The sequence below is a fragment of the Nanorana parkeri genome, unplaced genomic scaffold (assembly GCF_000935625.1).
Source record: "Nanorana parkeri isolate BGI_ZX_2015 unplaced genomic scaffold, ASM93562v1 scaffold41, whole genome shotgun sequence".
NCBI classification, from domain to species: domain Eukaryota; kingdom Metazoa; phylum Chordata; class Amphibia; order Anura; family Dicroglossidae; genus Nanorana; species Nanorana parkeri.
The window spans coordinates 1519244-1533288 of record NW_017306309.1 but is presented as its reverse complement, the minus strand read 5'-3'; the positions used below and the strand labels follow the sequence as shown (position 1 = coordinate 1533288).

General features: G+C 40.5%; 1 protein-coding gene across 2 annotated transcripts; it reads left to right on the top strand.

The window, feature by feature from the left end:
- Positions 1-515: 515 nt before the first annotated feature.
- KBTBD2 (kelch repeat and BTB domain containing 2) lies at positions 516-8922 on the top strand. 2 transcript variants are annotated; one of them, XM_018571404.1, is made up of 3 exons: positions 516-989; positions 4913-5078; positions 6442-8922. In XM_018571404.1, exons 1-3 carry the CDS (start codon positions 820-822, stop codon positions 7972-7974), a joined length of 1869 nt encoding a protein of 622 aa, XP_018426906.1. In that variant the 5' UTR covers positions 516-819; the 3' UTR covers positions 7975-8922. The 2 variants fall into 2 exon arrangements, with proteins under 2 accessions (XP_018426906.1, XP_018426897.1); XM_018571395.1 differs by lacking the exon at positions 516-989 and adding an exon at positions 1903-2376.
- The last annotated feature ends 5123 nt before the right edge of the window (positions 8923-14045 follow it).

Here is a 14045-nt window from a genome sequence, read left to right as displayed (position 1 = left end):
AAGCTTCATCTCTCTCATGCAGAATGCCAGTAGGACTAAAATCCAGCAGTGTGTGGCCAGCTTTAGGGTTTTGGTTTCTGGTTGAAGCTGTACTATTAACATTCGTGTGTACTGCTTTTTCTTTTTTTCCTGTCCAAATATTGACTGGTAGGCACTTGGCAGATGCTGCAAAAGCATGTTGGTACCTCTTTTAGACATATTGAAACTTTAAGAAAATGCATTTTATAAATCTTCATATTTCTAGATTACACGTCAATTTTTTTTATTATCCGCCTTCATTTCAGCTTTACATTTTTTTACAGTTTTGTTGCCGTAAAACTTTCCAAAAGCAGATGCGTTTTCACACAACAGGTGTAAGTGATGCCCCATCCACTGTCTTCTCTTCAGTTGGTAGTTCTGTTTAAACATGTGAAGTACCTTATGGAGCTACGGGCTCATTGGTGGAGCCACACACTATTCACTATTCTAATGTATATGATATTTTTATCCTTTTTTTTTTTTTCAGGTTTAAAAAATGTTGCGGATAACTTTACATCATGTCCTTGTGATACAACGTCTATTATAACATAGTTCTTTTAAACTGGCACTGGATTTTACTCTTGGATCTTCAGAAGATGTCCTCTGAAACATTTTGGATCAGTGTTTATCGGCCGTATTGTGGATAGTGCTGCTAACTCCTCAGAAGCTATTACGTGGAACCGATCGACATTTTTAGAGCCAACACCTCAATAGTATTGAACTTTTTATTTTTGTTTCCTAACATAACAAAAACATTTTGTTTTGCCTTTGGATCTCTGTATACATTAATGGAATGCAATCATGTCTGGCCAGGACGAACGGCAGATCAATACTGAATATGCAGTCTCTCTACTGGAGCAGCTAAAACTGTTCTACGAGCAGCAGCTACTAACAGACATAGTATTAATTGTTGAGGGCACTGAATTTCCATGTCACAAAATGGTTCTTGCAACATGCAGCTCTTATTTCAGGTAGGTGCAATATTGTGAAGGGGCCCTAAAATGTCCTGTTTGGTTTTTTTAAGCTGCATTTGGAATTTTATTTAAGTCCATTGTAAAGAAAATATTTAATACTTAACTGTGGCTTACTGAAAAATTTCCCAGTTGTAACACTTATGAAAATACGGGGACCAGGTATCTGACATACTTAAAAAATATTAAATGTTGAAGATTGTTTACTCAAAGAGCTGACATTTGCTGAACGATTGCACAGGTGCCAGGGCATTTTTATTTAAATTTTTGGAAGAAATTCTATTGTTTTAAAGTGACACTAAACTCAGGAGTTAAATCTTAAAAATGCATTCCAGTTCCTTAACTATTAACAAAAATGTATCATTTTGTACATCACTCGACTAGATCCTCAAATCATCTCTGAATTCACACTGACACTGTTCTTCTGGAGGGTGGCTACTTTTGTTCCCCATGGTCCATGTGTGTGTTGTAAAGTAGCTACCGCTCCAAGATTGCTCCCGTGATGGACTACAATCTCAATACACATTAGTAAACTAAACCTGAGATTGTACTCCATCACGTGAGTGAGCTTGGAGCGGTGGCTTTCTTTTAGACATATTGAAACTTTAAGAAAATGCATTTTATAAATCTTCATATTTCTAGATTACACGTCAATTTTTTTTATTATCCGCCTTCATTTCAGCTTTACATTTTTTTACAGTTTTGTTGCCGTAAAACTTTCCAAAAGCAGATGCGTTTTCACACAACAGGTGTAAGTGATGCCCCATCCACTGTCTTCTCTTCAGTTGGTAGTTCTGTTTAAACATGTGAAGTACCTTATGGAGCTACGGGCTCATTGGTGGAGCCACACACTATTCACTATTCTAATGTATATGATATTTTTATCCTTTTTTTTTTTTTCAGGTTTAAAAAATGTTGCGGATAACTTTACATCATGTCCTTGTGATACAACGTCTATTATAACATAGTTCTTTTAAACTGGCACTGGATTTTACTCTTGGATCTTCAGAAGATGTCCTCTGAAACATTTTGGATCAGTGTTTATCGGCCGTATTGTGGATAGTGCTGCTAACTCCTCAGAAGCTATTACGTGGAACCGATCGACATTTTTAGAGCCAACACCTCAATAGTATTGAACTTTTTATTTTTGTTTCCTAACATAACAAAAACATTTTGTTTTGCCTTTGGATCTCTGTATACATTAATGGAATGCAATCATGTCTGGCCAGGACGAACGGCAGATCAATACTGAATATGCAGTCTCTCTACTGGAGCAGCTAAAACTGTTCTACGAGCAGCAGCTACTAACAGACATAGTATTAATTGTTGAGGGCACTGAATTTCCATGTCACAAAATGGTTCTTGCAACATGCAGCTCTTATTTCAGGTAGGTGCAATATTGTGAAGGGGCCCTAAAATGTCCTGTTTGGTTTTTTTAAGCTGCATTTGGAATTTTATTTAAGTCCATTGTAAAGAAAATATTTAATACTTAACTGTGGCTTACTGAAAAATTTCCCAGTTGTAACACTTATGAAAATACGGGGACCAGGTATCTGACATACTTAAAAAATATTAAATGTTGAAGATTGTTTACTCAAAGAGCTGACATTTGCTGAACGATTGCACAGGTGCCAGGGCATTTTTATTTAAATTTTTGGAAGAAATTCTATTGTTTTAAAGTGACACTAAACTCAGGAGTTAAATCTTAAAAATGCATTCCAGTTCCTTAACTATTAACAAAAATGTATCATTTTGTACATCACTCGACTAGATCCTCAAATCATCTCTGAATTCACACTGACACTGTTCTTCTGGAGGGTGGCTACTTTTGTTCCCCATGGTCCATGTGTGTGTTGTAAAGTAGCTACCGCTCCAAGATTGCTCCCGTGATGGACTACAATCTCAATACACATTAGTAAACTAAACCTGAGATTGTACTCCATCACGTGAGTGAGCTTGGAGCGGTGGCTACTTTACAACACACACAGGGACCATGGGGAACAAAAGTAGCCACCCTCCGGAAGGAAGGACAGTCTCGGCACCAATTCAGAGATGATTTGAGGCTCTACAGCTGAGTGATACACATGTAAGCTTCATTTTTGTTAATAGTTGGGGTACTTCAATGCATTTTTAAGCTCTAACATGTCGTCAACCTCCTTGATAGCACATAGACCTATTAATAAAGATGAGTTCATCTATATCATATTTATGTGTTTTGGTTTTTTTTGTACTTTCACTGCTTTTGAGTTGCACTTCTGCAGTTGGATTCAGAGTTAGAATGACTGCATTAGGGAATGCAGATCTTTATTGGCTTTCAGTATTCCGATCATTCAGCCTTGTTGTACATTTTTACAACTTTTAGCAAGATTCTATATAAAACCGGTTCAGCTACTTAAACGAGCAGTGTTTATTGGGAATACTAGCAATGTTTAGTGGGAAGGAATAGTGATGTCACTGCACTGCTGACTTAAACAGAATGTGGAAGCATAGTGTTTACTTTGCTCTCCTATGAAACAATCTGTAGAAGCATCAGAAGCCCAGGAGCTGATACTTGCACCTCACTGTGCATATTTTGTTTGGTTCTTGTATGGCCATGTAGTGTATGGCCAGTATTACTGCTATCCCAATGCCACTTTAATATGGTGGCTGAGACTCGAGTAGATATCGTTTTGTGTTCGATAAACTTCTTCCCCTGGATGGTTTTTGTTTTTTGGACCATTCTCTTTAAACTAGAGAATGCAGTGTATTAAAATTCATGGAAGTTCTCTTGGGATGCTTCCAAAACCACATCTACAACCAACAAATCCCTGAGCTGCAACATATTTTATATTCATGGTAATATCCAAATATGACCTGGAATGTCTGGTATGGGTGGCCAAGGCCCATATCATTCACGGTACCAAATATGTTTACAAGAGCTGAAAGCCTGTGTAGCTGAAGCCTTTGTATCAATAGATCTTTCTTCCTACTAGATTGATATCCAGGTAACAACTATGGATTTCACTGTACACAGCCAGTTATCTATAAGCTCTTTTTGTTCTGTCAGATGGCTGAATATGAAAACCATCCACTGTAGCAGTAATGGGGCTTGTACACCGAAGTGATTCCTGATGCTCACCATACAAAAATGTAATGAACCAAGTAACTCAATACTCAGGAGAACTCAAACATTCCTTGCTCTCTGCTGCCTTGCACTACCTTGAGGCAAGCTATCCAATGCTGTCATTTATTTGTACTTGTTCTGTATGTATAATGATCTAGCCACCAAGGTCTTATGGGTTGTTGGTGTATTTGTGGGTTCAGGGCATTTTTTTTTTGTTTGGCAAGCCTTAGTACTGCTTAAAATGACACTAAACTCAAGTTAAATCTTAAGAATGCATTCAAGTAACTTAACTATTTACAAAAATTGTATTGTGCATCACTCGCCTGTAGATCCTCGATCTCTGCATTCATGCTGACACTGTCCTTCCTTCTGGAGGGTGGCTACTTTTGTTTCCTATGGTTCCTCTGTGTGTTTTAAAAGTAGCCACCGCTCCAAGCTCGCTCCTGTGATGGACTACAATCTCATGTTTAGTTTACTAATTTGTATTGAGATTGTAGTCCATCATGGGAGCGAGCTTGGCGTGGCGGCTACTCTACAACACACACAAGAACCATGAGGAACAAAAGTAGCCACCCTCCAGAAGGACAGTGTCGGCACCAATTCAGAGATGATTTGAGGATCTACAGCCGAGTGATACATAAATAAGATACATTTTTTTTTAATCGTTAAGGTACTTGAATGCATTTTTTTTTTTTTTTAAAGCTTTAACTCTGAGTTTAGTGTCACTTTAACAATGTGTTAGATTCAAATTGGTCATAACACTGTTTGCTTCCTTGATGTATATTTTTATTTAACCTGATTATTTCTTTTTCCTTTGCAGGGCAATGTTTATGAGTGGGCTTAGTGAAAGTAAACAAACGCATGTCCATCTGAGAAATGTGGATGCAGCTTCTTTGCAGATCATTATCACATATGCATACACGGGTAACTTGGCAATAAATGAGAGCACTGTTGAACAGCTGTATGAAACCGCATGCTTTTTACAGGTAAAGTCATGTACTAAATCTCACATTTCTTGAAATCTAAAGTAGTAAAATGTAGCATTTTATAAATAAATTTGCAGAGAAAGGTTAATACTGCAACTTCTACTGCATAGCAAGATAGGTAACAAACATATTTAATTTTCCATGTCCATCTTTGTGGCCTCTTATGTCACTTCTCTACCTCCAGCCTGATCAGTAGACATTGATTTTGGGATCATTAGGGCCTGTGTTGATGGGCTTTGGGCTTCTATATCTGTTTGAAATGCTTTTGAAACAATCCATGGATGGGTGCATTTATCCTGCAATTGTCGCCCTGACCTGAATTTGACCGGTTTAAGTAGTTTTTGCGTGCCCATAGACTTCTATGGGAATGCAAAACCTGTTGGAGGTGAACAAAGCCCTTCAACACAGGCCCTTTAGTCTGTGTAGGAAACTAACCAAGGAAGCAGTGATGGCAATACAGGAAGTAGTTTAGTGACCATCCTGCTCAATAGAGGTTAGTGCGTCACTGGAATTGCTGGCCATTATAAAAATCAGTTAACAAGTGAAATGGCGAACTTGCAGAGGGAATTTACGAAGACCTGGACCAGGCAGAATTTGGACAACAAATCAGCTTTTAGCTTTCTATCTATATTTAATATTTTACCAGTAATTCCTTTCTATTTTCCTGCACGCTGCATCAGTTGCTTAGAAGCTCCCAGGAAGGGCAGCTATTCCAGTTTTTCACATTACTGTATTGATGAAGTATGTATTCACATAAACTGTTCCACAAGTGACATATTGTGTCTATTACAGATTTTTATGATTAAGACCTCATTCACATGGGAAACGGCCGGCCTGTACAGATCTGTGATGCGTGCACGGCCATATCGGGCAGCTCCCAGGAAGGACAGGTGCTGCGTGTAATTATACGCAGCAGCCTGTCCTCTATGGCAGTACGCACCCATACGCCGCCCTACGCTCACCCGACCTGCACTTTGGTGCGGGTGTCTGTACTTGTACGCTGACGGGATGGATCCTGTCGGGTGAGCGTAGGGCGGCGTACTCCCATAGAGAAGGACAGGCTGCTGCGTACAAATCGCATGCAGCACCTGTCCTTCTCAGGAGCTGCCCGATACGGCTGTGCACGCAGCACAGTATCGTGTCCAAAGCTAGTCAGCAAGCACTTGATTTATAACTGACAGTTTTAATATATTTTAACCTTGGTTTTCAGTCCACCAATGAGCTGTTTTTTTTAATAGGGTTGAAAGCTGCGACACCCATTTTTTCCTCATTATTTTTGTTGGTTATTTTTCAGTATTTTGTAAATATTTATTAAAAACATTTCTTGTTAAGCAGCTAAAATTCCATGATTTTCTTTTTACAGGTGGAAGATGTGCTGCAGCTTTGTAGGGAATATTTAATTAAGAAAATCAATGCCAAAAACTGTGTCCGGCTAATGAGTTTCGCTGACTTGTTCAGCTGTGAAGAATTGAAGCAGTGCGCCAAAAGAATGGTGGAGCACAAGTTTACCACAGTGTACCGCCAGGAGGCTTTCATGCAGCTGTCTAGTGAGCTTTTGATAGACCTTGTGAGCAGTGACAATCTAAATGTGGAAAAAGAGGAGACGGTGAGAGAAGCTGCAATGTCTTGGTTAGATTACAACACCGTGTCACGCTCGCAGTACTTGTCCACTGTTTTAAGCCACCTGCGCATCGATGCTCTTTCAGAGGTCATTCAGCGGGAGTGGTTCCAAGGTTTGCCACCAAATGATAAGTCTGTAGTAGTTCAAGGACTTTACAAATCCATGCCGAGATTCTTTAAACCAAGGCTTGGTATGACAAAAGAAGAGATGATCATCATCATAGAAGCTGCTCTTGAAAACCCTGGTTGTTATTCCATCATCTGTTACAGTCCGCAGGCAGAGAAAGTTTACAAGATTTGCAGCCCTCCCTCTGAGCTACATAAAGTTGGGACTGCGGTGACTCCTGATAATGATATTTTTATTGCCGGAGGACAGGTCCCTGTAAAAACGGCCAAAAGCAATCACGGCAAGCCTGGCAAACTACAGGCTACTTTTAGGGCTGTGAATAGTTTCTACTGGTTTGATGCACAGCAGAATACCTGGATTCCAAAGACCCCCATGCTATGTGTTCGAATTAAGCCTTCTTTGATATGGTGCGATGGCTATATTTATGCAATTGGTGGAGATAGCGTAGGCGGTGAACTCAACAGAAGAACAGTGGAAAGATACGACTGCGAGAAGGATGAGTGGACTTTGGTGAGCCCTCTTCCATGTGCATTTTCATGGAGTGTTGCAGTAGTCGTCAATGACTGCATCTATGTAATGGCTTATAACCTAACATACTGCTACATTCCACGGTCTGGTATCTGGGTAGAAGTAGCGAAGAGACAAACTAGTAGATGCTTTGCTTCTGCTGCAGCCTTTGACGGCAAAATCTTCTACCTCGGAGGTCTGCAAACAGACAACAATTCTGGTGTGCGGCTCCCATCCAGCACTTTGGATGGCTCTTCCGTAGCTGTTGAAATATATGATGTGCTTAAGAATGAGTGGTATATGGCAGCCAGTATACCTGCCAAACGCTTTGCAGATCCCTGTGTTCGAGCAGTGGTCATATCCAATTCCTTGTGTGTTTTTATCAGAGAGACTCATATGAATGAAAAAGCAAAGTATGCCATTTATCAGTACGATATGGACCTCGACCAATGGTTTCTGCGCCAGCAGATATCCGAGCGGGTGCTTTGGGATTTGGGGAAAGAGTTCCGGTGCACTGTTGGGAAGTTATACCCTTCATGTCTAGAAGTATCTCCTTGGAAACCTCTAACGCATGTTTTCTCACAAGATGGTGCAGATGACTTTGAGCTGGACGGAAACATGGCTACATTACCCCCTGTATAGCTGGCTGCAAGCAAGTCTACATGTATGCATGGATCTCCTGTTTCCTCAATGAGAGCTCTTTAAAACGTTTCTGTTGTGAAAGTGGGCTGAGAAATGTTTGCACTGCTTTCTTTTTCAAACTTTAATTTTTTTGCCCTACTTAACATTTGTAACCTATAATGCATTTATATAGGGAGATATGCTTCCATTATCAGGAATATTTGACCAGCTAATGGAAAACTGTTCCTTATGCTAGCCTTAGCATCTGGTTTACCAAGAGCAATTCCTTTGTATCCCTGTGATGCCCCCTCTCCCATTCACATTGGAGGGAAAAAAAAGATTGAGTGACCCAACAGCTAATAATGGAACTGTACATGTAGATGCTTTGTTGGGAAATCTTCCATTATCCATATTCCTTTTCCTTAGCAATCCAATTGATGTGCTGGATTATACATACAAACATGCAGTGTGACCTGATTCTACTATGTGTATCTCCAGGGATAAAGTGTTTACTTAAGAGACTTTTACTTTTCTAAACTTCAAGATTGTCTCTTCATATTTACTACTGTATAAATAGCTTTTCTTCTGCATACTATATACTCCTAAAAGAGGTGTAATCTTTGTTGTGTGATATCATCTCCAGTAAACATATCTCAAGCCTTGGATTCTTTCAGTGCTGAAAAACAAAAACACAAAATGTACGTTTGTCTAGCGACTTACATCAAGCTTGACTTTGAAGCAGTAGAGGAAATATGCAGACAACCTGCAGGTTTTATTTTTTACAAAGTGATGTATCACCAAAGTCCCACTTTAACATGTAATCTATATTATATATATATATTTTTTGCTAAACTATATCTTTCCTGTTGCGGGAAATGTAGTATCTCATTTGATAACACAGGTCAATACATTGACTGCTGGTTCAGTCAAGCTGTACAAGGAGCATGTGTTTCTGTTGTCAAATAAAAAAACTAAAACCTGTACCCTTCTGTTGTAGAATACAGGTCTTCCAGTATGGCCTTGTAACGTTCATTCTGGCGTAACTGGGCATCCAACCTATTTGCCAGCCCCTCGTAGTACGGGTCCCTGTGGAGCTTTAACCCTTTACTGCTGCCTTACAGTGAAGGGATTAAATAAATGGAGCATTCACCTTCTATAATAGTGGTGTCTGCTCACTCACAAAAAACCCGCTGCTGATCTATTTTTCTTTCCCTTCCCTGACTTGTACATTGTTATTGCTGAATTACCAGGTCTTATTTCATTTTAACTTAACAAGCATTTACTGTAGTGTGATTGTGTATTGGTATACCCTAGATATTTTTTATTTTTTTTCTGGGGAAGGGAAAAGAACTGTTCAGGAATAAATAACTTGGCACTGTAGTGCATGAGAGAGCAGAGATCGTGTGCTGCTCTGGCATTACTATCAATCCCAGGAACCACTAGCAGTAGAGGGGCACTGTTGCCAACTTAACATGAGCGCAGGTGCTTCATGACAAACCCTACTAGCATGTTCAGCTGCATTATGTTTTGGCACTGTATTTTGAATGAAATTAATTTATTAAAAAGCAAATTAAAGTGAATGCCGTGTTGTGGATTTTACTGTGACTCCGTTAATCATGAAGATGAAATGAAAACTTACGTTATCTTGATCTTTGTATCTTGAATTGTATTTGGTCATATTTATTTTATAAATGAAGGATTTTGTTCACTTCTATGAAATAGGAATGTACAAAGTTTGTCCACTCTGTTTTCATCCACATTGTCTGTCTTTTTACAGATTCCTTTTTGAAAGAAGTAAAAGATGTGTTGAATGAAAATATATTATATAATCTAATTTTGATTTACACAACACGCCTACCACATTGAAGATGCTAAATATTTTTTTTTTGTGATGCAAACAAGAAATTATACAAAAAAGAAAACTTGAGTGAACATAACTATTTACCCCCAAGTGAAAACTTTGTAGAGCCACCTTTTGCAGCAATTACAGGTGCAAGTCTCTTGGGGATAGGTAGTTGAGGACATGGTATGTTAACTATAGCCTCAATTATGAATGAATGGGAGTGACCTACATCACCTCCTGTTCGTTCATAGTTGTAGTTATAGTAAACATACCATGTCCTCAAGTTATCAATGGACAGTAACACTCATAGATGATTCTTGTTCATTGATAACAGGGGACACAGAAAAAGAGATTGAGGACTGTTCTCAATCTCTTTTTCTATTTTAAAAGGGAAATATCAGGGGTCTGTTTAGACCCCCAGTATTTCCCCTAAAAGTAATGTAAAAAATAAATTAATATAAAACAAAGTTTATAAAAAACATTTTCGATATCGGTTTCGGCCTGACAATTTTTTTTATTTCGGTTTCTGTTTTAAAATTTCCATTTCGGTGCACCTCTACTTTAAACGTTTCCCCTTAAACCACTCGAGTGCTGCTTTTAGCAGTATGCTTAGGGTCATTGTCATGCTGGAAGGTGAACCTTCGTCTTTAATCTGGCAGACCTGAAACAGGTTTCCCTCCGGAATTTCCCTGTATTTAGCACCCTGCATCATTCCTTCAATTCTGACCAACTTGCCAGTCTCTGATGATAAACTCCCCCACAGCATGGTCTGCCATCACCATGCTTCACTCCGGGATGGTGGTCTTGGGGTTTGCACCAGACATAGCGGTTTCTCTTTTAAAGGAGAACTATGGGGTTAAGGCTTTTCCCCATAGTTCTCCTTAGGGTAACAGGAGGACACAAACTAGCGTCCTCCCGTCACCCTAGGCTCAGTATACCGCGAGCTGCAGCTCACGGTATACTGAGACGCCGCAGCTGAAGCGGATCCCTCTCTAGAGGCAGAGCCAGCTGTACCCTCCCCTGTCCGTGCTGGCAGGGAGGGGGGGAATCCAGCCCCTCCCCTGTCACGGCAGAGAGCTATGACGGGATTGAGAGGTGAGCGAACGCCGGTATGTGTTCGCTCACCTCCCGGTCTACTGAGCCGACCTATGACAGTCTCATTGTCACAGGTCGGCTAGAACTATGAGGTGAGTGAAAAGCACTCGCCTCATAGTTCTCCTTTTTAAGGCCAAAAATCTAAATGTTAATCTCATCTGACCAGAGTACGTTCTTCCATATATTTGAGGAGTCTCCTACATTCCTTTTTTTTTTTTTTCTGTAAGCAATGTTTTTTTTTTTTTTGGCCACTCTTCTATGAATGCCAGCTCTGTGGAGTGTATGGCTTAAAGTGGTCCTACAGTGAGGAAAATTATTTAATCCCTTGCCGATTTTGTAAGTTTACCCACTTACAAAGAAATGAAAGGTCTATAATTTTTTTTTATCATAGGTAAATTTTAAATGATCGAGACATCAACCAAAAATCCAGAAAAAAACCACATGGTACAAATGTTATAAACTGAGTAGCAGTTCAGTGAGTAAAATTAAGTATTTGATCCCCCAGCAAAACATGACTTCGTACATGGTGGAAAAACCCTTGTTGGCAAGCACAGAGGTAAGACGTTTCTTGTAGTGGGTTACCAGGTTTGCACACATCTCGGGAGGGATTTTGGTCCACTCTTTACAGATCTTCTCTAAATCCTTATGGTTTCTTGGCTGTCGCTTGGCAACTCAAAGTTTCAGCTTGCTCCATAAATGTTCTATAGGATTAAGGTCTGGAGACTGGCTAGGCCACTTCATGACCTTTAATGTGCGTCTTCTTGAACCACTGCTTGTTGCCTTGGCGGTATGTTTTGGGTCATTGTCATGCTGAAAGACCTATCCACGACCCATCTTCAGCGTTCTGACGCGGGGAAGGAGGTTCTTATCCAAGATTTTATAATACATGGCCTATCCATTGGCCCCCCCAATGTGGCAAAGTCTGCCTGTACTTTTTGGCAGAGAAACAGCCCCAAAGCATAATGTTTCCACCTCCATGCTTGACTGTAGGGGTGGTGTTCTTAGGGTCATAGCATGTTTCTTCCTCCAAACACGGTGAGTTGAGTTAATGCCAAAGAGCTCAATTTTGGTCTCATCTGACCAAAGCACTGTCTCCCAGTCCTTTTCTGAATCCTATACATGTTCATTGGCAGACTTCAGATGGGGCCTGTACATGTGCCTTCTTGAGGAGGGGGACCTTGCAGGCGCTGCAGGATCTCAATCCATGGCGGTGTATTGTGTTACCAATGGTTTGTTTGGTGACTGGTCTCAACTGCCTTGAGATTATTCACAAGCTCCTCCTGTATACTGTTCTTGGACAGAATAATTTGCCTCACATTGAAGACCAGGTATCCCAGGCTTAGTGGCTCAGGAATGCTGCTCTGGAGTTGAAAGTACTTTCTACCATTCTTTTGGCAGGTCCTTATGACAAGTGCCAGTCTGTTGGGCTGGAGAAGAGTCCTGGATGCTTTGTTGGTGCAGAGGAAATTGGATGTTTGAGAAATCTTATGTCTTGATCAAGTGATGGGGTGGTCTCTGCAATTGTACATCCTGTCGGGAGGTCATCTGATCAGGGTTCAGTCTGGTAATGCCACGGCACGATGTAGATCAACTAACAGGGCAGAATAATATATTTCCGCTTAGTCCACTGTTTAAATCCCGGGTGTGGGCAGTTGGGAGGCAGACTTCTTCTGCTAGCAGCACCTGGACCCCAGGGAGTGGTCCATACACCCAGTGGTATTCCCAGACCTGTTACATGCTGGATGAGGACCTCCTGATTTTCCAGGTTCAGCAACCAACTGGATAGGTTTGTCTCCAGGTGCAGAAATCTCTTAATAGAAGCAGTGGATGGATTGGTGGCTTTGTTGGATCAATACACCCTAATCTGTTTTTGCTCCCCTTTTAAAAACCTTAATCGGTTCTGCAGGATCAAGATGTAGGGTATTTCTGGTGAACCTTATAGCTCTGGATTGGTCCAGGCAGATGTGCTCTAACATGATCAGATCTGTGGCCTTTTCTAGATCATTTGGATCTACTTGCCCATGGACCACTTTACTGGCCTGCTTTTACAGTTGCTGCTTTTGTTTTTTTTGCTGTCATGGCTGTTGAAGCCCATGTCTGGAGGGAAAGAAGCATATCTGAACTGGAGATTCACATGATGCTATAAGTTAGTAGGTCTACTTTGCTCCAGGGTTCACCATCCTATATGGAAGGCATATTTCACTTGGTATGGGGAAAAGTACTTTCATCCTACAAAACTTTTTGTAGGTGCAATCCTGTCCTTTCTGTAAATGGGTCCTGATCAGCATTTGACCCAGAGTTACCATCACTGGATAGATCTCGGTGTTTTCAATCTGGTTCCAGAGACTACTCTTCTCACTCTTTAAGGCTTCAGTTTAGGGTGTGTGTGTCATGTTGCTCACCTGTGACGGTGGCATCTGAATTTGGTTCTCTGAGCACTTCAAAAACTACTTTTTGAACTTGTCAGGGTCCAGTTCACCAAAAGGAGATCTCTCTCCATTGCTTGTATTTAGTTTGTGCTGTGCATGTCTACCTCCATTAGAAACACTTGTGGTTTTTTTTCCTTCCCCTTGATGATCCAGAGTTGGTTTGGAATAAATTATCTGAAAAAGCAGATCTTGCCTTTTAAGGATATGGGTGTTCTTAAGGACACAATGGATGTTGAGATTGATTGCTGTCCTTTTATAGAGCATGGGCTTCTACCCTTTTTAATTTCAAGCCTGCATTAGCTACTACCTGTGTAGCAAGAAACATTGAATTATGGCTTACTCCCACTTAGAAGCTGATACTCCCAGGAAGCAGTTGCTAGGTTTGCTACCAATTATTGTTTTAAGGCTGTGGGTTTCATTACTCTGACGAAATCGGTGTCATCCTCTGACCTCATTAACTGGGCCCTTTTGACCTGTGAAGGAGATTCTGCATCAAAATTGAGACTGTAACCTGCCTTTTTCAGGGGGATCTTCTCTTTGTCACAGAGCTAAAGATTTGAGCATACCACCAATTGAAAGAAGACCTCCTCTGATAATGAAAGTGACAAGTTTTTTTTTCTTTGTCTGCAGCTGTGAACTCAAGACAACAAGAAGGCCAAACCTTAGGAGTATTGGCCAGGCCTGAAAGGTAAAAAAAAGGGGAGGATTGGGGAGAATCCAACCAA